The sequence below is a fragment of the Lepidochelys kempii genome, chromosome 8 (genome assembly GCF_965140265.1).
Source record: "Lepidochelys kempii isolate rLepKem1 chromosome 8, rLepKem1.hap2, whole genome shotgun sequence".
Taxonomy (NCBI): domain Eukaryota; kingdom Metazoa; phylum Chordata; order Testudines; family Cheloniidae; genus Lepidochelys; species Lepidochelys kempii.
The window spans coordinates 21288059-21315444 of record NC_133263.1 but is presented as its reverse complement, the minus strand read 5'-3'; the positions used below and the strand labels follow the sequence as shown (position 1 = coordinate 21315444).

General features: G+C 44.5%; 1 protein-coding gene across 2 annotated transcripts in view; it reads left to right on the top strand.

Moving 5' to 3' along the window:
- UBTD2 (ubiquitin domain containing 2) overlaps nucleotides 1-27386 on the top strand; it is a 116856-nt gene that overhangs the window by 55636 nt on the left and 33834 nt on the right. For both annotated transcript variants that reach the window (XM_073355812.1, XM_073355813.1), the window contains exon 2: nucleotides 626-862. In XM_073355812.1, the coding sequence (XP_073211913.1) occupies nucleotides 626-862 (237 nt within the window). The remainder of the gene's footprint in view (nucleotides 1-625; nucleotides 863-27386) is intronic.

The window sequence follows — 27386 nt, the reverse complement described above, 5'->3', positions numbered from 1 at the left end:
GATTTTAGCTTTGAAGTCATAAATACTTAAAAAGCTGAATAAATGCAAAAAGGGAAATAAGATGTACAAAGAGGACAATAAAAATACTTTGTTTTATAAAACTCTCTTATATTTAGTAGTGGAGCATAATTTGTGCAGAACTCATTGCTGGCAGAATAGAAAAGAAAGATCCTGATGCAGTATTGCCTCTGTGACAGTGGGATGCTACTAGTTGATTTGCTTCTCTCACTGTATAGCTGCTGTAGCATGCTGAAAGATTTTATTGTTTTATGAATAAGTCATGCAGGCTGAAGCAGATGGCATAACGAGTGAAGAGACAGTTACCAGGGGAGCTTGGAGAGAAGTTCAAGGGCACTCAGGGAATCTTTAGACATTTAGAGAGGCAGGTATAATTGAAGAGGGGAAGGGAAACCCCTGAAAGAATTGAACAGTGAAACCTGAGGGGGGGGGACTTTTTGAAATGACCAGAGAGCCTTGAAAAAGAAATTAGAACAGTGTAGGGAGCATGTGCAGGATTGGAGAGCTTGTAGTGGACTGGAATTTCCAGAAAGAAAACTGAAGCTGCTCACAACTAAAATATAACCACATTGACTTTAGTAATGTGTGTTTGTATCTTTTTCTACAGTTGCTTTAGGTCGTAATCAACCCCTGAAAAAAGAGAAACCAAAATGGAAAAGTGATTACCCAATGACAGATGGACAGCTGCGCAGTAAAAGAGATGAGTTTTGGGACACAGCACCAGCTTTTGAAGGCCGCAAGGAGATTTGGGATGCCCTCAAGGCTGCTGCACATGCGTTTGAGAGCAATGATCATGAACTGGCACAAGCAATCATTGATGGTGCAAACATAACGCTACCACATGGTAGGTTTGTCTGAGATGGACAGAACCTGAGCAAGAATAGTAACAGGGTAAATGGGAATGGAAGGATTGTGAGTATAGTTTACCATCTGGGAATAAATTTATGAGACACACAATATCCTAGAAGTCCTTGTTTGTTGATAGGTCACTCGATAATGACAGTCATTTTTCTCTGTTTACCATATTGATGTTGAAAGAAACCAGAATTTTGCTGGGATTCAAAAGGGAGCTGACAACATATAATCTTTCTAGTTAGCTAAGTCTCAGATGTATGCTGTTTAAAATGTGTATTAACACCTGCACTAAGGACATGACATACAAAGGCATGCTCTGTTTCAAGAGGTTACTTCAAAATACCCACATGTGATTTCCAGTACAGCTTTATTGTACCGTTTAAAAACCACCTCTTCTGGGTCAATCATGTTGGTCTTCTGGTCTATAGGATAACTGTATATGGCAGATTTCATGGTGTTTTAATTGATTCTTCACGGGGGAAGATCATCATCTAAAACACCTGGTAGAGTTTGCAAATGCTTTGAGATCTCGGATGTCCCTATTTCATGTGTTTTCACTTCTACTGAATCTGTAGTTTGACTTTTGATCTCCTTCTTGTGAAGTTCTCTTCTTTCCTTACATATAGCAGTCAGTGTAAGAAATAAACTGCTTCTCATGTTCATTGTTTTTAAGTTTAGCAGGATTTTGTTCCGTTCTAGTTTTTCTAAGGATTGTTGGTAGCAGAGGTAGAGATTTGAATACCCACTTTCAGGAAATCAGAGCTGTAGTTTATTTTAAGTATTTGATGATTGAGGATTCAGGAAATATGGGGAATAGGACCAAAGTGGAGCACAGGCTTCAAAGCTTGCATGCTCTGGTTCGACTGTACTTTTAGTCTCCCATGCCTGAAGTGGAATGATGAAGTTCTGATAGGCAGTGTATACATTCTGACCTTGTTTTGCCTGAAGTGTTAATTCACAGTATAGTCCAAGGGGACAGACGTGAAAAATGGCTGTCCAGGAGCTTCAGTTAACCTGGGATATTGTATGTGATCCTTTTGGGAGTGATCATGTCCAGACTTGGGAATACAACAATGCACTGGTTTTCACTTCGTTTCCATTTTGAAGGTTTTTCTTTGTAACCAAAAGGATCAGTAGGTTTACTGGTATCTAATTTATTTAATTTTATAATAAAATTGTCACATAGATTGCTTCTCACCACATGTTCTTATCATTTTAACCTCTGTTCTCTATTACCTTCATTCTCCTTCCCTTGCATTTATGACACTCACTTGTTAAGTCTTTTCTGTTGTATTGGATTTTAGGCTCTGTAGGATAAGGACTATCTCTTAGGCTATGTCTACACTGGCAATGGAACGACAAAAGTTTTGTCTTTCAGAGATGTTAAACCACCCCATCCCTCCCTCGAAAGACACAAGTTTTGCCACAACAAGCACCAGTGTGAACAGCGCATTCCTGCTGACAACACAAACACCACTCAGTGGGGCTGGAAGTTTTGGGTCGGCAGGAGAGCCAACAAACAGCAGCTACACTGCACGACTTTTAGCAGCACGGCTGTAGCCACACAGCCATGTCGCTAAAAGCTGTGTAGTGCACACATAGCCTAAATGTATGTGTGGAGCCCAACACAATGCAGCTCTGATCCTGATTGAAGTTTCTGAGTGCTACCATAATACAAATGATTAATCAAACCATAATTGTTTTAGAAAATGAAAACTTGAATCCTGGAGCACATTTTTGCAGTGAGAGGTGGATTCTGTGTCAAATTCAATGACTGGATTATACAGGATACTGATTATGAGATATTTTGACAGCATTAGATCATGCATTCAGTTTAAATTTTGCACAAGGGTACAAATGAATTGTCATTTTCAGATGAAATGTGAAACTTGTGACAGCAAGCCATGCAAAGAGACTGTCTGACTTGTTAGATCTTTGCCATCCTAAAGATAGACTGGAAGATCAGTAAGTGTAGGAAAGGGTTCTGTAGGGATGGGATGGTTTAGCACAGCCATTTACAAGCTCTTTTTATGGGGACCCAGTTGAAGAAAATTGTTGATGCCAGTGGAGCTGGGGATGAGGGGTTTGGGGTGTGGGAGGGGCTCAGGGCTGGGGCAGAGGGTTGGGGTGTAGGAGCCAGACCTGCTGCTGGCTGCTTCTGGGGCGCAGCACGGTGTTGGAACAGGGAGGCGCTAGCCTTCCTTAGCTGGGCAGTGCTGCTGACGGGACTTTTAACATCCTGGTCAGTGGCGCTGACCAGAGCGACCCAGTGACCCAAACTTTGAGAAATGCTGGTTTAGCAGGTTGCTGGGAGGGGTAGGGCTGTGCGTGGATATCCAGATGTGTACGTGCTTGTTTGTATATGTACATGTGTCTGCGCACATTCTTTATGGAAACCCACGTGTTCAATGTGCACTTTTGACTTGTTGATCAAATGGAAAAGAAATAATTTTCTTTTCAAATTCTCTTGCAAAGCATCTGTACCTATGTCATTGAGGGCATTCAGAGTTTGAAGTTTTAAATCCCAACTGTTTAACTGAGTGCCAAAAAAAGATGAAAAATCTGAAAATCTTCGGGTAATTAAGAAGGCACTACTTTGAACATTTTTAGGAATTTAGGAGGAATATTATAAACCATAGAAAATTCTCCCTTCAGTGTTACCTACAGCTGCCTCTAGTGCCTTGCTCACAGATGGTTGGGGGGGTGTACACATATTTATATATACACAGACATATAGTTTAACGCTGGCATTCAGCGGGTAGTACCTTTGGGATACTGCCTGCCATAGGGAGACTGAAGCCTGTTTTCTGAGGCCCATACTGGAAGTATTGTACACAGAACATTTCTGAAATGTAGGAATTAAAATTGCATCACGTGCCCACTGTTGCCCAAAATAGTGCCTAATTTTCATGCTAACTTTCAGTTACAGGTATCCTGTAGTTATAGAATGTTTAGAATCCTTGTCAGGTTTTCCAGGTGAGAAGTTTTTGATCTTTGTACAGAGAGAATAGTCAATATTAGCCAGTCAAGTAAGCTGGGTTTTTTTCACCCCTGTTGTCTTCTGGTATGCCAAGTGTCTTCCCGGGTGGTGTTTCATTCTGTGCCTTGAACAGCTGGGAGCCTTGCTAGATCGAATGACCTTTACATTGCAAAGCAAGATACTTACTTTAGAAATTAATATCTCTGCCAATTGCCAAAGAACCTGGGTGTCTTACATCGATAAATTATTAAAAGAAAGGCTTTCTGTTTATAGGCTCACTGTAACCTAACTGTTGTTCACAAACTTAGCTGGACTTCGGGGCTGGGGGGGGAATCACATTTTAATCTTACCCTGTTCCAAATAACACTAAAAAAGAGTGCATTACTTACAAGAAATCAACTACAAAACCTCCAAAATTAGTCTGTAAATGTGCAGTTAAGGAATTCAGTCACTCTGCTTCTGCCATATAATCTGTCATCACTCTTGCCTGATATGATTTACACCACACAGCCGTCTTTAACTTTGCCTTCTTGGTTTGTTCTTTAAATGGATCCCCTGCCTCCATATCTTTCTTTGCCCTCTGGTTCCATTCAATGCTTGGCCAGTCTACTACCTTGCACCCCCATTCTGAGACCAGGCAGCATAACTCCTTGCCCCTCTCTTGGTTCCTCCAACACTACACCTCCTTTATGTTTTAGACAATGGTCTGTGTACAGTTAAAGAATTCTGTATCTTGGTAATTTCCCCACACACACCTTGCCCCAAAGAACAAAACACTAAAAGATACTGCTTAGGAATGCCAACATGACAAAATGGAGTTTAGTCTATACCATTTTGGATTTATAATTCAGAAAAATAGAATAACATTAGCATTTTCTAATGCTTTAAAGCAATATGGCTTTAATATTATATTAACATGGCTATTTGAATTTAATGAACAGCACTTTTTACATACATCTTAGCAATCAAAAAGAAAATGCAAAAAGTATATAATTAAGGTTGTGGTAAATCTATGTTTATTAAAATGTTGCAATGTTACTTTAACTTTTCAGCACACATTGTGTGTGTATGTGTGTGTATATATATAAAAAATTAAAATTTAATTGAAATGTGTCTCCGTTAACTAGACGACTTAAACTTTGTGGCTTGGTGTTTTCTGTCGTGTGGGAAGTTTCTGGTATACTGCACATGATATTTTTACCTGTCATCAAACAGCCCTGAAAGGGCTTCATTGCCGAGTCCAACAGCTTTCTGTTCAGGAACAGTCAACTACAATGTGTCTTAAGACTGTGGGTTCTCCTCCAGGGGTATGCAGAAGTTTTCCACGTTGTACATCAACTTATCTAGATATTTGCCTAGTTTTACAACAGGCTATGTAAAAAGCACTAGCGAAGTCAGTACAATATGACTAAAATTTCATACAGACAATGACTTTTTTATATTGCTCTATAGACTATACACTGAAATGTTAGTACCATATTTATATTCCAATTGATTTATTTTATAATTATATGGTAAAAATGAGAAAGTAAGCAATTTTTCAGTACTAGTGTGCTGTGACGCTTTTTTGTATTTTTATGTCTGATTTTGTAGGCATGTAGTTTTCAAGTGAGGTGACACTTGGGGTACTGAAGACAAATCAGACTCCTGAAAGGGGTTCAGTAGTCTGGAAAGGTAGAGAGCCACTACTATCAACTAGCTAGGAACACGATTTTTCAATAAGCAGTCTTGCAATATTTCTTTGTACATAAGCGTAACTGTCACATGTACTGTAGGCAACAGTTGTGTTCACTAAAAGTGGGGATGGTAATGCTAAATATATTGCTGGAGCTTAGAAAGATCTAGTTAAGCAAACCAGCTAAATCTAGTAGACCTCTGTAAAGGATTTTCCTTCCTTTCATGAGAAAACATGCCACAGATAATATAGGTAAACATAAATTATATAAACAGAAAAGTGAAATACAAAATCAGATGCTTGAAAGAAATGAAACTTTGTCTATGCACATTTAGAAAAAATTCTAAACACAACTAAGGAGCCTGCTCTTGATTCAGGCATAATTCCCACTCTTTAGGGATCAGACTGTAGTTATGTAATGTTTTCTGCCTTTGGGTCTGGTTCGCTATAGTAAAGAGTAGCTTTTAGAGATGCCTAAGTGCTGTGTCCCTCTACTGATTTTTCCTTTATACGTTTTGCTTTAGCCAATGTGATTCTCTTTGAAAAAGGCATTTTAGAACCTTATATAACTTGAAGATGTTTACATGCTTTTTCAGTACTATATTGCTTCTCAACCTAATAGTTCTATTACAGACTGTACTGAAGTCCAGTAATACTGAGACCATCGACTCATATGTTTCATATAGATGCAGATTGACTGATCGTTTTTAGAGTACTTGAAACTTAAAAAGTGCTACGTAAGTGCTTGTTAATGTGTATTGGATACTTCACAAGCAATGTTGTAGTCTACCTTATTGACCACTCCACTGAGGTGGAGTGGCTAAATGGCAACAAATACAGTTCTTTGACTTTGAACAGCACAGGGCAAATGGAAAAGATACTTATATAATAAGGGAAAGAATGACAAGTAAAATAGAACAGCTGACCAAACAATATGCTTCTATGTAGATGAAAAGACAACCCTTAAGATATGTCTATACTACAATCAAAACCCCCTAGCTGACCAGGGCTCGGGTTAAGGGGCTGTTGAATTGTATAGATGTTCAGGCTCAGGTTGGAGCCCTGCCTCTAGGACCCTGCAAGGTGGTATGGTCCCAGAGCTTGGACTGCAGCCTGAGCCTCATCTACACTGCAATCAACTAGACCATTAACCTGAGTCAGCTGTCCCGGGCCAGCAAGGGCTGAGTAATTGCAGTGTAGGGATACCCTTAAAGAGTGCGCGTTCAGTGGTATTTGAGTGTTGATTTTAATGGAAAGTAAAATGAGATGCTCAACTGTTTTTCTCATTGGGAATTATGTTGGACCTCCTGCCAGAGCTGTTCTGTCTGATACTATTTTGTTATCAGTTAATGGGAAAAAGAGTAGTTCATAGTTCAAATCCCTGTTGTAGCTCTCTTACTTATGACTGCTTCACGTTCTGCAGTTGGATCCAGAGTAGATCACAGGGAGAGGAAATGGAGCTTTCTCCACACCAGTCAAGATTTTATAGACCTCTATCATATCCTCCCTTAGTTGTCTCTTTTCCAAGCTGGAAAATCCCAGTCTTTTTAATCTTTTCTCATACAGAAGCTGTTCCATACTCCTAATCATTTTAGTTGCCCTTCTTGCTACCTTTTCTAATTCCTTTACCTCTTTTTTTGAGACACGGCAACCAGATCTGCACACAGATCTGATGTTGGCATATTATGGATTTATATAGAGGCAATATGATATATTCTGTCTTGTTCTCTATCCCTTTCCTAATGGTTCCTAACTTCTGTTAGCTATTTTGATTGCCGATGCACATTGAGCAAATGTTTTCAGAGATCTATCCACAATGACTTCAAGATCTTTCTTGAGTGCTAACAGTGAATCTAGACCCCATTATTTTGTATGCACAGTTGGGATTAGGTTTTCCAACGTTAATTACTTCGCATTTATCAACATTGAATTTCATCTGCCATTTTTGTGGCCCAGTCACCCAGTTTTGTGAGATCCCTTTGTAACTCTTCGCAGTCTGCTTTGGACTTAACTATCTTGAGTAATTTTGTATAATCTGCAAATTTTGCCACCTCACTGTTTACCCCTTTTTGTAGATAATTTATGAATATGTTGACTAGGACTGGTCCCAGTATGCACTCCTGGAGGATGCCACTATTTACCTTTCTCCTTTCTGAAAACTGACTGTTTATTCCTACCCTTGGTTTCTTGTCTTTTAACCAGTTACTGATTCATGAGACGACTTTCCCTCGTATCCCATGACTGCTTATTATACTTAAAGTACAAATGGAAAACAAGATTAAAATCTGATTTAAATCAAGCTTTTGTGCTTGCTGATTTAAATCATGATTAAAATCAGTGTTTTAAATAGTGATGTAAAATATTAAACAGTTAATCGGTTAACCAGTAAGCATTAGTCTTACCGATTAACCCCCAATCCCAGACCAGTGGTAGCGAGCCCACTGGTCCACCCCAGACCCGCCAGACAGCCCCAGCCCCTCTCCCTTTAATTGGTTAACCAATTAAACAATGTCATCTTAATTGTTTAAACAGTTAACTTTTTAAACAATATTTACATTCCTAGTTTTAAATCAATCCACTCTAAGAAACCCAAGATGATATTGTCTTAAAGGAACACTATCAACTTAAAAATTACTTTTGGAGAAAAGTTTCCCTATTATTGTTATAAGTAATACCCGAGCAGAGTAGAACTGAGAATAAAGGAAAATGTTTTTTTCTATTTCAGCTTGTTTACTGTGTGCGTTTAACACACTTTGTGTGTACTTTTTCTATATGCCATGTATAGTAAATTCCCCCTTTCCCTGTTTTTTGTGCGTCTTTCACACAGCAACAGTGGAATGAAGGATGCTTGGATTAGGACAGAAATGAAATTACTCCAGGGCAAATGTGATACCTAAAACTGCTTTAACTCCTTTTTTTTTAAAAATGGACTAAGATTCAAAATGGCAGTGTCCTTCTGAGGTACTACATATAAATTGGAACCAAACACATAGAAGTATCTGTGAAAGACAAACCTGTTAGTGAACATCAGACTAACCGGGAGTACCTGAAGCACTCTGCATGAATGTCCTTGAATCAGTGATTCTCAAGCTTTTGTACTGGTGACCTCTTTCACACAGCAAGCCTCTGAGTGCGACCCCCTTATAAATAAACACTTTTTTATATATTTAACACCATTATAAATGCTAGAGGCAAAGCGGGGTTTGGAGTGGAGGCTAACAGCTTGCGACCCCCCACATTATAACCTCACAACCCCCTGAGAGGTCTCAACCCCCAGTTTGAGAACCCCTGGCTTAAATTATTTCAGGATTCTGAATTTTTAGATTCAGGTTTGTAGGTTTCTTGTTTTCCCGTTATGAAATAGCTCAACTCCATAGAATACATGACATTTAATGTCTAGTTCATCTAGTTTATTTGATAGCCAACTTTTTTAAATTTTGCTATTGGTTCTGGTGCTTTAAACACTCCACCTTTTGTTAGCATTTACTGCAACACTCGAACATACTAAGGCAAAAAAGATCATTTTTCTGATCCTCAAACAGCCAAGGAACAGAGCAGTGTTGGACAGACTAAACAGTATGTCCTTTCATCAATATAGCTGTTGGTGTTCCCATGCAGCCTTGACCTAGTTGACAGAAAATAGTGTGGGAAGAGCCCTCCCCTGCAATATAAAACTTCCAGAAGCCACATGTGACTTTCTTTAAGTGGATTACAAAGTTTGTTTTTGTAGAAACCAGTGATTAAACTAACATTCATTGCTTTTATTGATCCAGGACCAGACAGCTTTCTAGGCTGGACATATAAAGTTAACTACAGAGTGCCACCAGCCCTTTTAAGGTTGTACCAGCGCCACATGACAGTGCCATTTGTATATAGTAATTACTTTTATTATCCCATCACAGACATATAGAGTAGTTAATTTTAAATCTCTACTGAGATTATAAATAGACTGGCCTCTTTTTGTCAAGGCATCCGAGAATGAAATCAGCTTTTTTTTTTTTAATGATGGAATGAAGCACGGTCTAGTGGCTAAAGCACAAGACAGGGAATTAGCAGACCTGAGTTCTATTACTGGCTGTGCCACAGTCTTCTTACATCACCTTGGGAAAGTCCTTAACCCTGTACACCTTGGTTTCCCCATCTGTAAAATGGGGATACTTGCACAACTCACATTGTCTCTTAGTAGGAGCCTCGAGACTCGTCCTGATGGCAATAGAGTTTAGACGCACTACAAAGCTGCAATGTTTAAGTGCTAGTATTTGGATGCTGTTCTAAATAAGCACTGTATAAGGGCCCATATGCAGCCATCATTATTTCCCTTTGGCTAGTCAGATACTACCTGACTTCCAAAACATTAATCCCTAAAAAACCCACCCAGTAGACATATACACTAGAAGAAAAGAGGTGAAGAAGAAAGTCTTCCTCAGGAGATTTTGCGTGGTTTCTTGAGGCTGGTCTTTGAATCGGGCAATAACCTGTATTTGTTAGTCTGGAAGTACCCACAGCAAAATGGAGACTTTTAATAATGAACAGTTAGCACAAGTTTCTTTAAAGCAATAAATAACTTCAAAAACAGAACACTGATTTTGAGAAGTACTGCAGTGTCATTGCTATTTCTGGCTGTTCAGCCAGTGGTTTGGTGAATCTGAGGCCATGAAATGAGTTGGTGCTTTAAATTCTTTCAGGGCACTTTACCTTTTTAAAATTCACTTTACTTTTGTAAATTTCTGATCATAAAGCAATAGGGAGACAAGGTGGGTGAGGTAATATCTTTTACTGGATCAACTTCTGTTGGCATCTTCAGGTCTGTGAAAGATACTCAGTGTCACAGCTAAATACAAAATATGTTTATTTGTATTTAGTTACGATACGGAGTGTGTGTTAGATCTGAAGAAGAGCTCTGTGTAGGCTCAAAACTTGTCTCTTTCGCCATAAAATATACTATCTCACACACCTTGTGTCTCTAATATCCTGGGAACAACATTGCGAACATAAAGCAATAGGGTGATTTTTTCAAAGATATATCCATCACTTGGTCTCTGATGCTGTTGGACTAAAGATGTAGGGAGATGCCTTCCTTACTAGTTCAATGAAAGAGCTTCCATTACAACTGACACACAAGCTTTTTAAATCCCAGGTTAATAGTCATCAGCAAAATCAGCCTTTCTATGATGTATTATGTTGTCTCTGCCCTAAAACAAAAAAGTGCATTTGAAAAGTATCTTCAATGGGCCCTTGACCATCAGTCATGGTTTCTAAGGTGTTTCGCTTCAAAATGCTATTGAATGATTTTACAGTGACTGCAGATCTGTCTGTGCTTAATTTGAGACTTCAGCAGCGTTCTGAAAGCTCTTGGGAACTCTGGGTATTAAGTCATCTCTGTCAATGTCATTATCAAAAATAGCCTTGTGGTGGGCCTGTGGTCTCTTAAGGAAAAGATTGTGGAATCTCTATCCATTGTAAGGGATGTGACATCAAAACACAGTCCTCACTTACCTACATTTGTAGCAAATTAGTTTCCCATTTATTATTAAACATCTAAAAAGCAAAACTATACTAGATTGTTGCTTTAGAGCCATCATGCCTGGTAAAAGTAACAAAGGCAGGGATAGGGGAGCAATACAGTTGGCACTGTTTGAAGTTCATTCTGATGTACTAATCTTATAATTCAAGATTACTGCCAAATGCTAGAGGCATTTGCCAAAGGTCTCAGAAGAAATAAGATTATCCACAATGAGCATGGTGATCCAAAGAGAATGCTTTAGGAAATTCTGCAGATGTGAAGGATTGATGTAGCCTAAACTTTTTTCCGTTGCTGAAACTTGTGTAGTATTGTACAGTAGCAGGTCATTGACATCTAACATTTTTCAAAATTGACATTACAGTTTAGAAAAGTTCCTTGACATATCAAGTTGCTTCATTAGGTTCCTTGTTCAGCAAGCATGTTCAGCAAGTAAATTAAAAGCCCTATTAATATTAACGTAATACATTTTGAATCTTTTTCCCACCTTCATTTATAACTGCTAGCTCTCCTTTGATAGCATTCGGTACCTGGACTTCTTAACTAAAATGACAGCTGTATAGGTTACAGTTCTGCTGCTGTCTTTTTAAACTTTGGTTACTTTGATATTATGCCTTTGCTACATTCATTTTATTTACATATCAAGCAGTATCTCAATGCTTGGCAATACTATATTTTTCTCAGTCTCTTTTATTTTTTTAATCATTTCACTTTCTATTTTCCTTTCAGCCAAAAGGGCACATTTAGGGCTTGTCCACACTGGCAATTTACAGCACTGCCGCTTTCTCGCCACGGCAGCGCTTTAGCATTGCCAATGTAGACTGGCCCTTAATTCTTCTTCGAGGGCTTGTTCACGTCCATTCCACGTTAGGTGTGCGCGCGCCACGTGCACGAGCGTTGGAAACTTTTCCCCTTAGTGGCTCCCGTCGGGCCGGCAGGGCCCCCCAAGTGGCGCCACTGCGCTGTGCATATATACCCCCGCCGGCCCGACCCCCTCCAGGTCCTCTTACCGTCCGTGGCAGGGTTGGAACAATCTCTCTCTCTCTCTCTCTCTCTCCTAGAAGAGCAGCAGTCCCTTAGCCTTTAGAGTAGCTGTTATCAGTTCGTTAACATACATATTGTGGACACATAAGCGATTAGGTGCTTGGAGGCCTCCAGCACCCGCCCCGGCCCGCGGGGCAGGCCCACGGCTTCAAGGCTTGCGCCACATGCCGCAAACCTATGCCAGTTAGCGACCCCCACGACTCACGTCAACGTTGCCTGGGGGACAGACATCAAATTGAACGGTGTAGGATTTGCAAGGCGTTTAAGCCAAGGACAAGGTAAGAAAGAGACTTTGGTCTAAAGCACCTGTTGATGGAGGCTGCATTGCAGCTGCCGGGCTCGGAGCACCCAACGCTGGCTCAGGCTTCCTCGGTGCATAGTGCCCCAGAGCCGTCAAGAGACCCGGCACCAGCTAAGCACCATACACTGTTGGCCCCAAAGTGCCAGGGGTAGGCCCCGGCACCGCTCGTCCTCCCCGGTGCGGCCCCCAGCGCAGCTGAAAGGAAGGCGCGGTCGTTCCACGCACAGGAGGCCGGCGCCTCCCAAGCGCCGATAAGAGCGGGAAGGCCGCGGTACCGGCTCTGACACCAGCGGTCCCGGCAGCACAAGCCCCACCGATCCCAGAGCTAAGTGAGCTCCTTGCGGACGATGGGCTTGAGGGCATAACGGATCAGCCCGCTACGCCTGGCACCTTTGAGGCTGCAAAGGACTTCATCAAGCTGTCGGCGGTGAGCCCCCTCCCGTATGGGGAGAACCCTCCGGCACCCATGCCTCGGGTGCCGTCGAGGGGTAAGCTGGCAGTGGTGTGCCGCTCGAGGACACCGTCCCGGCACCGCTCCCGGAGTTGGTCCCGGTCGAGCTCTGACTCCGCGGACTCACACTTGCCTGTGGCCCAGAAGGAGGTTGCGGCACCAGCAGCGAGTCGGCACGAAGAAGCACCGGAAAGGGCACGCCGCTCTTCGGCACCAACCAGAGACTGGCACTGGGAGGAGTTGAGACAGCCCTCGCCAGAGGACTCCCGCAGACGGTCCCGGTCCAGTGCCAACTCCAGCCGCTATAGCTGCTAGCACCGGGCCCCGGACAGCAGGGACCCTCAGGGGAGCTGGCAACCCCAAAGGGGGCTGCCAGGCCATTGGCCCTTCTGGATCCCCTGAGCCTATCAGGAGAGCCAAGGGGCCCCGTCCAGGGCAAGTTACTCAGTGCAGCGGCCCGGTCCCCACACTGACACCAGACAGTGACGGAGGCTACAGTATCCAGGCCTCCAGCATCCCCACAGCATAAACCGGAGAGACCGGCACCGAGCCTGGTGCCGTTCCATGGACTCCTGGCCTGGCCTGAGCCGGAGGCCTCTCCCACGGGAGAAGGGGAGCAGGAGAACCAACCAGAGGGGGTCGAGCAGCAGCCAACCTTCTCGTCTTCCCCCAGTGAGGCAGTGGCGGGTACAGAGGTGTCCAGCCCTCTGCCGATAGACCAGAGAGGCCACCAGGAATTGCTGCGCAGGGTCGCCCAAAACTTGGGGTTGCAGGCTGAGGAGACAGTTGAGCAGGAGGACCCCATGGTGGACATTTTGAGCCCCGAGTGTCCATCCAGAATAGCGTTCCCGCTCATTAAGACCGTTCAGTCCAACTATAAGACTATATGGCAGACCCCAGCTTCCAGCGCTCCAACGGCCAAAGGAGTGGAGCATAAATACTTTGCCCCATCTAAGGGCTATGAGTTCCTGTTCTGCCACCTGAGTCCATGCTCCTTAGTGGTCTCAGCGGTAAATGAAAGGGAGCGCCATGGACAGCAGGCTCTGGCCCCTAAGGCCAAGGAGGATAAATGCCTGGACCTTTTTGGCAGAAAGGTGTACTCATCTGGGGGCCTTCAGTTGGGGATTGCGAACCAGCAGGCCATCCTCAACAGGCACAATTTCAACTCCTGGGCCACGGTGGGGAATTTTAAGGACAACATCCCGCAAGGTTCCCAACAGGAGTTCATGGCCCTGGTGGATGAGGGCAAGACTGTAGCCAAGACCTCTCTCCAAGCCTCCCTGGATTCGGCAGACGCGGCGGCTAGAACAGTCGTCTCAAGGGTGGTCATGAGGCGCTCGGCGTGGCTCCAGGAGTCAGACCTGCCGCCCGAGGTCCAGAATACACTCCAGGACCTCCCCTTCGAAGGGTCCAGGCTCTTCTCGGACCAGACAGACACGAAGCTGCACAGCCTCCAGGACTCGTGAGTTACGCTTAAGTCGCACACCCCAGCGACCCAGAGGAAGCCCTTTAAGCCTCAGCCTCCCCCTCAACACCAGTACCAGCCTGGCCGTAGGCATGAGCCTTACTGTAGGCAAGGCAGGGATAACCGCCGGCAGCACAACAATAGTAACAATAATGCGCCGGACCAGATCCAAGGCCGGCACAAACCCCAGCCGGGCACTAAGCCAGGCTTTGGAAGGTGCGCTCAAGGACAGCGTAGCAGACCAGTCACCGGATCTGTCCCTTTGTTTCCTGAACTGCCTTTCCCGTTTCTCCCGTGCGTGGTCCACCATTACGTCAGACCGTTGGGTCTTATGCACGGTGCGGAACGGGTACTCGCTGCAGTTCGCCTCCCTCCCCTGCTCCCACCCCCTTTCCCCGTCCCTCTTCAGGGACCCCTCTCACGAGCATCTCCTAGAGAAGGAAGTCCGCTCGCTGCTAGAGGCGGGGGCGGTAGAGGTGTTGCCGCACAGCCTGCGGGGGAAGGGGTTCTACTCCCGGTATGTCCTCATCCCCAAGGCCAAAGGGGGCCTTCGCCCCATCCTAGACCTGCGCGGGCACAACAAGTTCCTGGTCAAGGCCCGGTTCCGCATGGTCTCTCTGGGCACCATCATCCCTTCCCTGGATCCGGAGGACTGGTACGCTGCCCTCGACGTGAAGGATGCGTACTTTCATATCGCCATCCACCCAGCACATTGGCAGTTCCTACGCTTCACCGTGAGCCAAGAACATTACCAGTTTGCGGTTCTTCCATTCAGCCTAGCCATGGCCCCAAGGGTGTTCACGAAGTGCATAGCGGTGGTGGCGGCCTTCTTACAGAGGCAGAGAATCTGGGTGTACCCGTACCTCGATGACTGGCTCCTGGCGGGCCAATCCAAGGCGGAAGTGCAGGGCCATGTGGAGGTGGCCCTGAGATTGTTCCGCGAGCTGGGGCTCCTGGGCAACGTCCCCAAGTCTACACTTGTACCCACGTAGAGGTGGAATTCATAGGGGCAGTCCTGGACGCGGTGCAGGCCAGGGCAAGCCTTCCGGTATCCCAATTCCAGGCTATCCAGCAAGCAGTGGCCTCCCTGTGCCAGTTTCCACCAACAGCAGCAGCCAGGTGCTGCCTGTGGCTGCTGGGCCACATGGCAGCATGCACGCATGTGGTCAGGCATGCCAGACTGATACTCAGGACTCTGCAGGCGTGGCTCGCTCGGTTGTACTGTCCAGGCAGGGACCCCCCTAGGGACGTGCTGAACTCCCTGCTGTGGTGGCAATCCCAGCCTGTGGTTTGTGAAGGCATCCCCTTTGCCGCCCCACAGCTGGACCTGACATTGGTGATGGACGCGTCAGACCACAGATGGGAGGCTCACCTGGGGGACCTCATGACACAGGGGTTGTGGTCCGGAGCACAGCGGTCACTCCATATCAATGTGAAGGAGCTCAGAGTGCTTCGTCTCGCCTGCCAGACCTTTGATGCCACTCTGAGTGTTCACAGCATAACAGTTCTGACAGACAACCCTACTGCCATGTTTTATATAAACAAACAGGGTGGGGCTCATTCCTCGCCACTCTGTCGTGAGGCTCTCCTCCTCTGGGACCTTTGCACAGCCCATGCAATTCACCTCGAGGCATCCTATCTCCCGGGGGTACAAAAGAAGCTGTCGGACTCCCTTAGCAGGTCGTACTGTATGCACAATTGGATGCTCAGGGCGGACGTCGTGCTTTTGCTCTTCCGCAGGTGGGGTTTCCCCCGGGTAGACCTGTTTGCCACCAGGCCCAACGCCCAGTGTCCGCAGTTCTGCTCTTTCCAGGGCCACAGCGCGGGCTCTCTTGCGGACGCATTTGCAATCCTGTGGAGTGGGGGCTTGATGTATACCTTCCCCCCCGCTCCCCATGGTGCACAAGGTCCTACTCAAGGTGCTCAGGGACAGGGCAGCGGCGATCCTCATCGCCCCAGCCTGGGCCCGCCAGCACTGGTACACATAGCTTCTAGAGCTGTCAATGGAGGCCCCAGTAGTCCTGCCCCTATGCTGGGACCTCATTACACAGGACAGCAGGCAGCTTCTCCACCCCGACCTGCCGTCACCGCACCTGACGGCGTGGAGGCTCTGTGGCTAAATGCCCTAGAGAGCCAGTGCTCCCTTCCAGTGCAACAGATTCTGCTTGGCAGTAGAAAGCCCTCTGCAAGGGTGGCCTACATGGCCAAGTGGAAAAGGTTCTCGTGTTGGTGTGAACCCCGACAGGTGTGGCCGTGCCAGGCCCCGGTGCAGGCCATCCTGGAGTACCTCCTGCACCTCAAGCAGCAAGGGCTAACCTCGTCCTCACTCAGTGTGCACCTGGCAGCCATCTCCGCCTTCCATCCGGTGTTCTCAGGGGGTTCGGTGTTTTCCCACCCAATGGTGGGACGGTTCCTTAAAGGGTTGGAGAGGGTGTTCCCGTACTCCCACCCACCAGTCCCTCCGTGGAACCGTAACCTGATCCTCTCTAAACTCATGGGACCCCCTTTCAAGCCCCTCGCTTCCTGTTCCCTCCTCCACCTTTCCTGGAAGGTGGCATTTCTGGTTGCCATTACCTCGGCTAGAAGGGTGTCCGAACTGAGGGCCCTCACCTCTGAGCCACTGTATACAGTATTTCACAAGGATAAGGTGCAGCTCCAGCCACACCCCTAGTTCTTCCCTAAGGTGGTCTCCCAATTCCATTTGGGCCAGGACATTTGTCTGCCAGTGTTCTTTCCAAAACCCCATACGGACCTGAGTCACCGCACCTTGCACACCCTGGATGTGCGTCAAGCGCTGGCATTCTATTTGGAGCGCACCAACCCCTTTTGCAAATCCGCACAGCTGTTTGTGGCTGTAGCTGAGAGGATGAAAGGCCTCCCAGTGTCGGCGCAGCGGATTTCATCTTGGATTGCAAGCTGCATCTGGGCGTGCTCTGAGCTCGCAGGTGGTCCGGCCCCGGAGGTCACGGCCCACTCGACCAGGGCGCAAGCGACTTCCACGGCATTCCTGGCACAGGTCATGATCCAGGAGATCTGCAGAGCAGCCACCTGGTAATCGGTGCACACCTTCACAACCCGCTACGCGGTGAACCAGCAGGCCAGAGAGGATGCGGCAGTTGGCAGAGCGGTCCTCCGAGCAGTTGTTCCATGACTCCTACCCTCCTCCAGAGGTAAGCTTGTGATTCGCCTAATGTGGAATGGATGTGTACAAGCACTCGAAGAAGAAAAAATGGTTACTTACTTTCTCGTAACTGTTGTTCTTCAAGATGTGATGTTCACGTCCATTCCACCACCCACCCTCCTACGCCTCTGTCGGAGTCGCCAGCAAGAAGGAACTGGAGGGGGTCGGGCCAGCGGGGGTATATATGTACAGCTCAGTGTCGCCACTCAGGGGCCCCCACCGGCCCGACGGGAGCCGCTAAGGGGGAAAGTTTCCGACGCTCGTGCACGCAGCACGCGCACACCTAATGTGGAATGGACGTGAACAACACATCTCGAAGAACAACAGTTACGAGAAAGTAAGTAACCGTTTGGTTTTTTTTATCTAGAGTAAATAAATTCTGGGTGAGAGGAGCTTTTCTGGGCTCTCCGGTCTGCTTCAGAAAACTGCTGTCTTCCAAAAACAACCTGTGTTGAGCAATGTGTGAAATGTTCGGGCTGTGTTGGTTCTGGTCAGGTGCAGTAATTGTCATTCCTTTGGGAGATTTCACCAAAATTAACATTCTCATAGGATTTCTGTGTGTTACACGCGATTTATTTTATTACTGGTGAATACAGCTTTTCTAGTCTTCAGAACTAAGAGCAAAAAAGACCCCCTTACTCCCTAGACTGCAGACAGCTGAGGGCGGGCAGGGTACTTTGAAATGTCTGTGGCAAACTCTTCTCCCTTTTAACAGTAAGGGAATATCTCTCTTAATTTGCAGTGGGTTTTTTTTTTTTTTGGCTATGGATTAATGTAAAATGTAATAACCTCTTAAATTATCACACTTTTGTCCTTCTGTGGAAAGGCTAGTATGGGCACAGTGTATAGAGTACTGTAAAAGGTTAAGTGATTTCTAAAATCTCATTTCTTGTTTTGAATTTTTTTAACTATTTCATTTTTCTGTTATATTTAAAAGCATTGTCAAGTTCATAAAGCCTCAGCACATAGGATTTACTGTTTTCTCTTTGCTTGTCCTCTTGCTCGAACTGTAGGGCGGTGGCATTCAGTATTTAAATGTAAAGGAGAAAATAGTTCTTCATAACTGAAAGTACGTCATGTTATAAGATGTCTGTTCCTGGAAGCTCCCTTTACTTGAGCAATAAATTTCCTAAGCTTTCCACTAAAGGCAGGTTTACAGCATTAGCTTATAGAAAAGCAGTGTGGAAGCATCCCTTGCTTCTGATTAAACAAAGAGTTAATCAGTGGAAGTTGAGTACTTTCTAGTAACCTTCAGTTTTTGTTTTACTTTTCAGTTGGAATTTTGAATTTCTTTGAATTTTTGCTAAATATTTTTCTCATGTCCCTTTTTAAAAGGGACACTGTTAACTTACTCTGCTCAGTTTTAAAAGATTTTTAAAGCATTTTGAGATCCAACACTTGCCCTGGAGTCCCAGTGTCAATTGCTGTGATTTTATAATCCCATTTTTCTTTCTTTTTAAATGGTTTTTCCCTTCCCTGTTGCTCTGAAAGACCTGAACAAACCAGGGAAAATGCCTATACAGGGCAAACAGTGAAATAGACTACAGCGTACAAAGGAAACTGAAAAAAAAAAAAAAAGTGTCTGCTCATTTTACAGTTAAATTAATTTTAGGTGTTCGTAATAATAGTAAACAAAGATGCAGTTAAGCTGTGCTTCCCTTTTAAATAATAAAAATACTTCTTATAGTTGGCTCCTTCCCTTCATGCAATATGCAGTCCTGGTTGAACGGTCCGCCGCTGTTTGGTGTACCGTTGATGGTACCAATGCCAATGTCTACACTGAAGGAGCCTTCTCCAAGGCAGAGTCTCTGTCTCTCTCTTGCCCCGTTGGTACCGATGTTTCCTTGCCTGGGCCTATTAGGTCCTTAGGCGGCCCATGTTCTGTTGGGACAGTACCGTGTGAGCTCTGGGTACTGGGTTTAGACATTTTTAGACATAGCTCTATAGGCACAGCGATTTCAGCTCAGAGACTTTCTAAAGGGGTCTAAAACTGCATCAAGCTCTGTTTATCATATTCGCAGTTTAGCACCTTCATCTACAATCCACCCACTGTACAAGATCGATTTCCTCGTTGGTCGCCCTCTTCAGGGTCATCCCCATACCAGAAATCTGAAGAGTAGCTTCTTGGGCATCTTTACTTACCTTTTCAGAACACTATGCAATTATGTGGGACTCTGCTGCAGATACTAGGTTCTCCTCTGCAGTATTATCATCCATAACAGACTCGACTCCGAAGCCCCAGTTTCCCATTGGGGATACTGCTTGGGAGTCACCTACAGTCGAGCACCCATAGGGATTCTACTCGAAGAAGATGATGACGACAAAGTTACCTTGTGCAGTAACAATGGTTCTTTGAGAAGTGTGTCCTTATGGGTGCCCCATGACCCACTCTTCTCCCCTCTACTTCGGAGTTCTCATCTTAGAATCTGTGGTAGAGAAGAAACTGGGGCGGGTTTGCCTGTGCAAAGCTGGTTAGCCTAGTGGCAGAGCACAAGTGGGGGACAGCGCATGTGCTGGCCAAATGGACACTGCTATAAAAATTCTTTGATCAGCAGCACAGGGACACAAGTGCACCTACAGCGGAGCATGCATAGGGATATGCATCTCGAAGAACCAGCATTACTGCATAAGGTGAGTAACTTCATCTTTTGTCTTTCACCCCTAAATATTTTAAGGCTGGTGGTTTGGGATTGAAAAACAGGGCAGTTGACTACAGTATACCATGGTCAAGAGTTTAGTTTTTTACAGGTCTGAAATAATTTCATAGTCCAGTTTTACTGCCAAAATACTTACTTGAAGAAATGCAAACTAGTGCTGTTATAACATGCTGTGCATTGCTTAGCAATTGTGGAATACTGTGTGGCAAAGTGATCCTTAACAGCACAATTAAATGGGTTGCTCATTTTCCTTCTTCACTGCTTCTGCTGTAGAAGTGTAGACTGGATTTAATTCTCCAGCTCTTGAGTAGCTCCAGCTTTTAGCTTGCATACTCTGAAAGAACTATCTTCAGATAACTGAATCTACTGACGGCGGTTGAGGGGTGGAGAAGCAGATGCTTCTCAGCTGCCATCAAAGCACCTGACTGGTATCTTATTAGGTTTGTGCTGTGCATAGTGTGACCAAATTAAAGCCCCATATTTGTATGCTGCTTTTCATCAAATGGAAGCTTGTTTAAAAATGAAGAATTCCAGAGATCTCATGACTGAAATTAGAGAGAAACAAGTAAATTGGTTTATATTTAGTGATCACCATTTAAGAAGTCAGCATTTTACAGTGGTTACTGTTCAGTACTCTCCAAGATAACAGGTTTTCCTCTATGCTTAGACTAAGAAATAAGTGTGTGGTACAGTGTTTAATGAATGCAGTTTTTCCTACTTTGCAACTTCAGTGTATTATATGAGTAATAATGCTGAGTAGTTACATGATTGTGGATAGTTAATATACAGTGTGTGTGTGTGGGGGGATAATGTCTAATTAGTGGTGCAGTTAAGGATAATTTTTTTTAAAATGCGCTTAACAAGGCATAGGCCTATCACCATCCTAACTGCTGTGGTCATAATACTGTATCCCTTTCCCTCACTTCCTTTATTTGTTTTTTGTCCTTTTTAAATTGTGAGCTTACAGCTACAGCGCTCTCTCTTTGCCTGGTGCCGCATACTTTGTGCACTTCTGTAATATAAGCTAATAATGACTGTATGTAAACACCATGTACACTGTGCACACACAAAGTTGTTATGAATGGGGATTAGTGCCATGGACTACTTTGACATTTAAAGCCCTTCAGACCACTGCTTCCATATATCTTTGGGAACTTGTTCATGTCTTCATTCCTTTCATCCTCTTTTCCTTTTTTTCATCTTAATTTATTCCCATAGATTATTCATTACTGTGATCTTCTTCTCTGGGAACTCCCTTCTTTATCCAATGTCTTAAGTCTAAAATGAACCAAGTTTATTTGTTAGCCTTATGTGGTGTTAGGTTTGCTTCTTGTTCAGCATGTTGATATCAATGAAAGGGAGCTTTATGCTGTGTTATGCAGGAGATCAGACTAGATTTGATAATGATCCCTTTGGGCCTTGAAATCTATGAAAACTGCCTATCTCAGAGGACATGCAGAATTCATTCAGGTGGCTATGATCATGCTGTTTTGTTAACTTTGCCTGTAAATGACTTGTGTTTATTAAAATATGTCAGACACATGACTTCCTTCTAGTTGAACATTAAATCACTATAATGTACTTCTTCAAATGGAGAGGTTAAAGAAAAATCATAATGTTCTTAAGAGGCAGGAGGTCAATTGGAATTTTTAGATATTGTCAAAAAAAATCAGCTTTTCCGATAAATACCCTCTAACTAGGATGTTCTGAACTATTTTTAAACTCCTATAACATTTTTCTTAAGTTTCTGTTCCCCTGATGATGCTGGCGGTCTTTTGGGTCAGCCCACAAACACCACCACCAAACATGCTTGGACCTTCCCTTCCTTAGCATATGCCTTCCTATTGCCTCTTTGGTTTGTGCTTTTGTCCTGGGTAAGATTGTGCACAAGAGCTGTTTTCAAATAGCACAAGTGATGTCATGCTAGTACAAGAGATGGGAAATGCAGCTAACTATCAACAAAACTGTGAAACCAGCTATACACAGTGTACTGTTAAATGCATCAAGTAAAAACTGAAAAAATGCAGAGGGAAACTTCCCTCAACTTCCAGTTAGTCATCTTACAGGTCACTTATAACAATAGATACAAAACTTTCTGATGGAAATGTTTTTATTTCTCACATTGACAGTGTCTCTTTGGCTAAAGCAAAGGTTGGTCCGAGAGTGACCCTTAGTTAGACATTAAATGAATTAATTCAATGCTGAGTATTTCTAATATTTTTTTATTTTTTCAAAGAAGGTGAAAAAACCTTTCATGTCTGGAGATATTGCAATCAACTTAAAGTAAACCTTAAATATTTCCATTTCCAGTTTGTTTTCTGATAGGTATATATCATTTCTGTCACAGATGGGAGGCATTTTTAAGGTATAGGGGAAATGGTGTAAGGAGCCACATAAAGTGGAAGATACTTGCTAATAGTGAACCTGTTTGTTTCCATCAAAACCCCAATCAGGAGTATTTTTGTTTTGTGAGCCATTCACAAATCTGTCTTTCTATCTCAAGAGTATTGTTAAAAGTCTATTCCTACATTCAAAAATGTGCTGCCTTCATAGCAATGGAGTATTAAAATAATTCTAAGACTTCAGGTGCAATTATGTATTCTACTCTTAAATATCCTGTGATCGGGGGGTCCTAGTGGGGAGCCAGCTGTGGTCACTCAATTAGGGTGAACTGCAAAGAATGTGGCAGACAATATTGATATTCCAATACTTAGATTCACCAGGCCAGCATAAAACAGCTTCTTTATTACCGTACTGGTTATTCAGAATCCAAACAACACAGTTCCGTTAAAGTGATCCAGCCTCAGACCTCCTTCCAGGTACCCATGTCAAATCTGATGAAAATTTCTGTAAATCTTATTTCATCATATAAAAGAAAAGGTACTACCAATTCCAATGGATCGGACACATCACCTCCCCAGTTAATGAATGTTTCAGATCTTACCCAAATACGCACTATAACCAATTCTTATTAACTAAACTAAAATTTATTAAAAAACAAAAGAGAGAGAGAATGTTTAAAAGATCAGTATACATACAGACATGAGTTCAATCCATTGAGGTTCAGATTCATAGCAGAGATGATGAGCTTTGTAGTTGCAAAGAGTTCATAGGTCATAGTCCAATGTCCAAATATCATATTCAGGACGTACCAGCATAACTGGGACCTCAGTCTTGCGACTCAGCTTCCCCGATGAAGCTTAAGCAGATCTGAGATGACAGAATCAGGACCCAAGGATCTTTTATACAATTTCATGTCCTCTTTGACAAGTTGGGATTTCCTCGGGGAACAAACGGTAATTAGGATGACTTTGAAGGAGGTCCATCACTGGTACTTAACTATATGAATTAACATAGGGCCATTTGCTTTTTCCTCCACTATTCACAATACATTTCAAAGAGAGATGAATACTGAGATATCCCGTGTTTACAATTCATTTAAATTATATCAGAATACAGCATAGACAGGGACTGTTGATTACATTGTCGACCCTACTCATACATATGTAAATACACAAAAACACAGACTTTATCTCCGTACATGTCTTTTGAGGGTTATTTATTTTGCAGGATGTTTAACCCTTTCTAGCCATGCGTCACATATCCCAAAGATTATTGGAATATTTGTAGCATGCAGTTAATCAATAGATTTATTTTGAATGGATTTTCCCACTGTAGCTTGTTTATAAAATGTATTGATTCCACGGTAACATCAGTTATAACTACAACTCTAAAATGGCGGCTCTGCAAGTGACTGTCCATATGGATTCCACTCTCTTGGTGCACATGCTCACAGGATCAGATTCTTTTGGCCATCAATGTCCATGCTCCTCACCCAAGAGCATAAGAGCACAGCTGGCTCTCAGTTTCTTCTGACTTCCATGACTCCAAAACTGGCATTTCGGGCACCAGCAATTCCTGTCTTTGTGACTCCCTATAGCAAATCCAGTCAAGCTGGGCTCCCACAGGAGACTTTTTCTGTCCTTGTTCTGAGCTTCCATTAAGTATTCGCAGTGACACCCTTTCCAAAACAAGGTAACAATGTATTAGTCACCTGGCATAAAGAATCTGAAAGTCCATAGATTAGCATAAAGAAGCAAAAGGTAAAACAGAGTTCAGACTGGTCAACACCTGAGCATCACCCAGCTGAGCTGCTGTAGAATCCATCTTTTTGCGCTCTTTCCCCCACCCCCACCCCCACCCCTTTTTTTTATCCCAGGTTGGGGCCCTGTGTCTCCAAGAGCTCAGCTCTTAAGACAGCCATGTGTCACCTTTTCCCTTTGTTTTCCAGCTCAGGGCCTTTTTGCTGCTTCCCTTCACAGAGGTGGGGGAAATCTTTCCTCTTGGCTGTTGGTCGCTAGATGTGAATGTCTTAGCCATTAGGTTTTCTGTTGTCTCTTCTGGATCCTCCATTCACATGTTTAGGCTTTATTCTGTTTGTTGATGGCTGTGATCTCCAACCAGGCTGCTATGTGAGTCAAATATCTGCATCCCTTCTCTTTACACTCTGTGCATAACAATGCAAAGCCCAGAGGGAAATTGAAGCATGCATAGGAATAATATTAAAATTCCCATATTCATCACACGGGCATTCAGAACTCCCTAACAGATCACAATAGCTGACCGGTCTCAGATAACCACAAGTTGTGATTCGGAGACTCTGTTAAAACACTTTCACGAGTGAAGATACCCATCAACCAGAACAAGAAATGCAAGATGTTTTGCTCCAGAGGAAATTCCAGTCCAGACTCCCTGTTGGATGCCTTTCTCATCCTGGGCCCTGGGATTAGGCTTTGTCTGCACTGGCAAGTAAAAGACACAACTTTTGTTGTTCAGAGGTGTTAAAAAAAACATGCGCGCGCCCCCCTGAAAGACAAAAGTTCTGCCAATGACAAGCGCTGGTGTGAACAGTGCTTTGTCAGCAGGAGCACTGTCCTGCCAACAATGCTAACGCCGCTCACTGGGGATGGAAGTTTTTTTTCAACAGGAGAGCTCTCTCCTGCTGACAAACTGTGGTTACACTGTGCGCCTTTTAGTGGCACCGCTGTAGCGGCATAGCCATGTCACTAAAAGGTGCGTAGTGTAGGCCTAGCCTTAGATATGCTTTCCCCCATCCCTCAGATTCCCATGACACCGAGTGTCCTGAGAGAACTGAGACGAGAGGCATGGTTGATTATCATGATACCCTTGGCTTAGCCCAGACAATTCTGGGATTAAGAACTGAACTTCTCAGTGCAACAGCCAGTCACCTTGCTTGTCCTGCCTGACATAGTCTGATAGAACAGCGGGCAGCCTACATCTGGACACAGCTTTATTACATCTGGCAGCCTTAATGCTGGCTAGATGACGTCCCCTGAAAAAAAACATTGAGCTGAAGTTCAGAACATTCTGCTCCAAAGCAGGAAAGCTTTTATAAATCAGTGCAGTTGAGGTTTTCTATTTGGACATCTCAGCCCGAGAGATCTCCCTTGACAACACCCATTTCAGCAATATGGGATTATTTGCTAGCCCTGAAACAATCTGGACTTTCTGTCAGCTCCATAAGAGTTGCTCTAGCAGCAGTATCTGCCCATCACCCTTCGCTATTCAAGGCTACATTTTTTTTCTCACCTTACAGTGGTTAGATTCCTTAAGGGCCTTATCCACATTTTCTCCCGGTTCAAGAGCTGCCTCCCTGTTCAGACCCTAATGTTATATCAATAGGGTTGATGGGTCCCCCCTTAAAGCAGTGTTTCTCAACCAGGGGTCCGGGGCCCCCTGGGAGGGGCCACAAGCAGGTTTCAGGGGGTCCACCAAGTAGGGCCAGCATTAGACTTTCTGGGGCCCGGAGTAGAAAGCCAAAGCCCCACCTCATGGGGCCGAAGCCTGAGGCCCGCCACCTGGGTCCGAAGCCTGAGCAACTTAGCTTCATGGGATCCTCTGTGACATGGGGCTTCAGGCAATTGCCCTGCTTGCCTCCCCCTAACGAGGGCCCTGGCTTTTATATGCAGAAAAACAGCTGTTGTGGCACAGGTCAGCCCTGGAGTTTTTATAGCATGTTGTGGGAAGGGGGGGTTTCAGAAAGAAAAAGGTTGCTTCTTCGAGAGATGTCCTGGTGGGTGCTCCATTCCAGGTGTTGTTGCATCCCTGTGCCTTGGCTCAGAGAATTTTGTAGCAGTGCCCATATGGATTGCAAACGTGTGGTGCCTGCCTCGCGTGCCATTGGCTGTTGAAGCATCATGTGCGCGACTCTGACTCCTCAGTTCCTTCTCAACTGTCCCCAGCCTGAGACGGAGCTCTGCAGTCCCATTCAAACCTGCAGTTTTATTCAGTCAAGTTACACAGTTAGTTTTAGTAGTCTTTCTAGTAGTTAGGTTTCATTTATTAGCTTAGTTCCTATTTTAAAAAAAAATTCTTATTTACTCTGTAGTTTAGTTCAGTGATAATGCCGGGTTCACCAAGTTTAAGCAGTGCACTACATGCAAAGAGGCAGTGGTGGTATCTGACCAACACACTCAATCTGTCTGCTGTCTGGGTGAATCCCATGTTCCCCAGAAATGTGCCCATTGCAGCAGATTAAAAACTAGGGCACGAAGGGACAGAGACCTGAGGCTTAAGCTCATTTTAATGGAGAAGTCCTTGAGACCAGCTTCTGATCCAGTACAAGAACCTCCTTCCCGGCACGGGTCACCAGTCCCCTCACCACGACGTCCCCAAAATCCAAAGGACCAGCAAAGAAACGGTCCTCCTCCACATCCCAAAGAGAGCAGAGAAGCAAAAAATGGTTGCCAATGACATTGCATTCATCTCTGCCGACGGCACTGAGACTCACACCTATGATACTCCGGGCACCTCCAGCACCGTCCTCAAGGTGGCCACTGCCAGCACCCACCACTCCGGTGCCAAGGCTAATGGCTCTAAGTTGGCTGCCTCCACTATGGCACTGTCGTCACCTTCTAAGGAGACGGCACCGACAACCGCTCCTGCCCCGGCGCTGCAGTCAAATGCTGCCAACACCACAGTGCTGATGCGAGTGACACCAGCACCTACAAAGCTCACCACACTGCCGGCGCAATCGCCACCACGTCCTGTGGCACCGACACTATCAGGACCATGCTACTTCCTACACCATAAGAATTTATTGGTCTCCTCAACTTCGTAGTCTCCTCTCTTCAGCACTGATGCATCACTGAGGCCATCAGTACCGTGCTAACATCTGTTACTCGTTCCATCACAGCTCTGCAGTGATGAAGAGGACG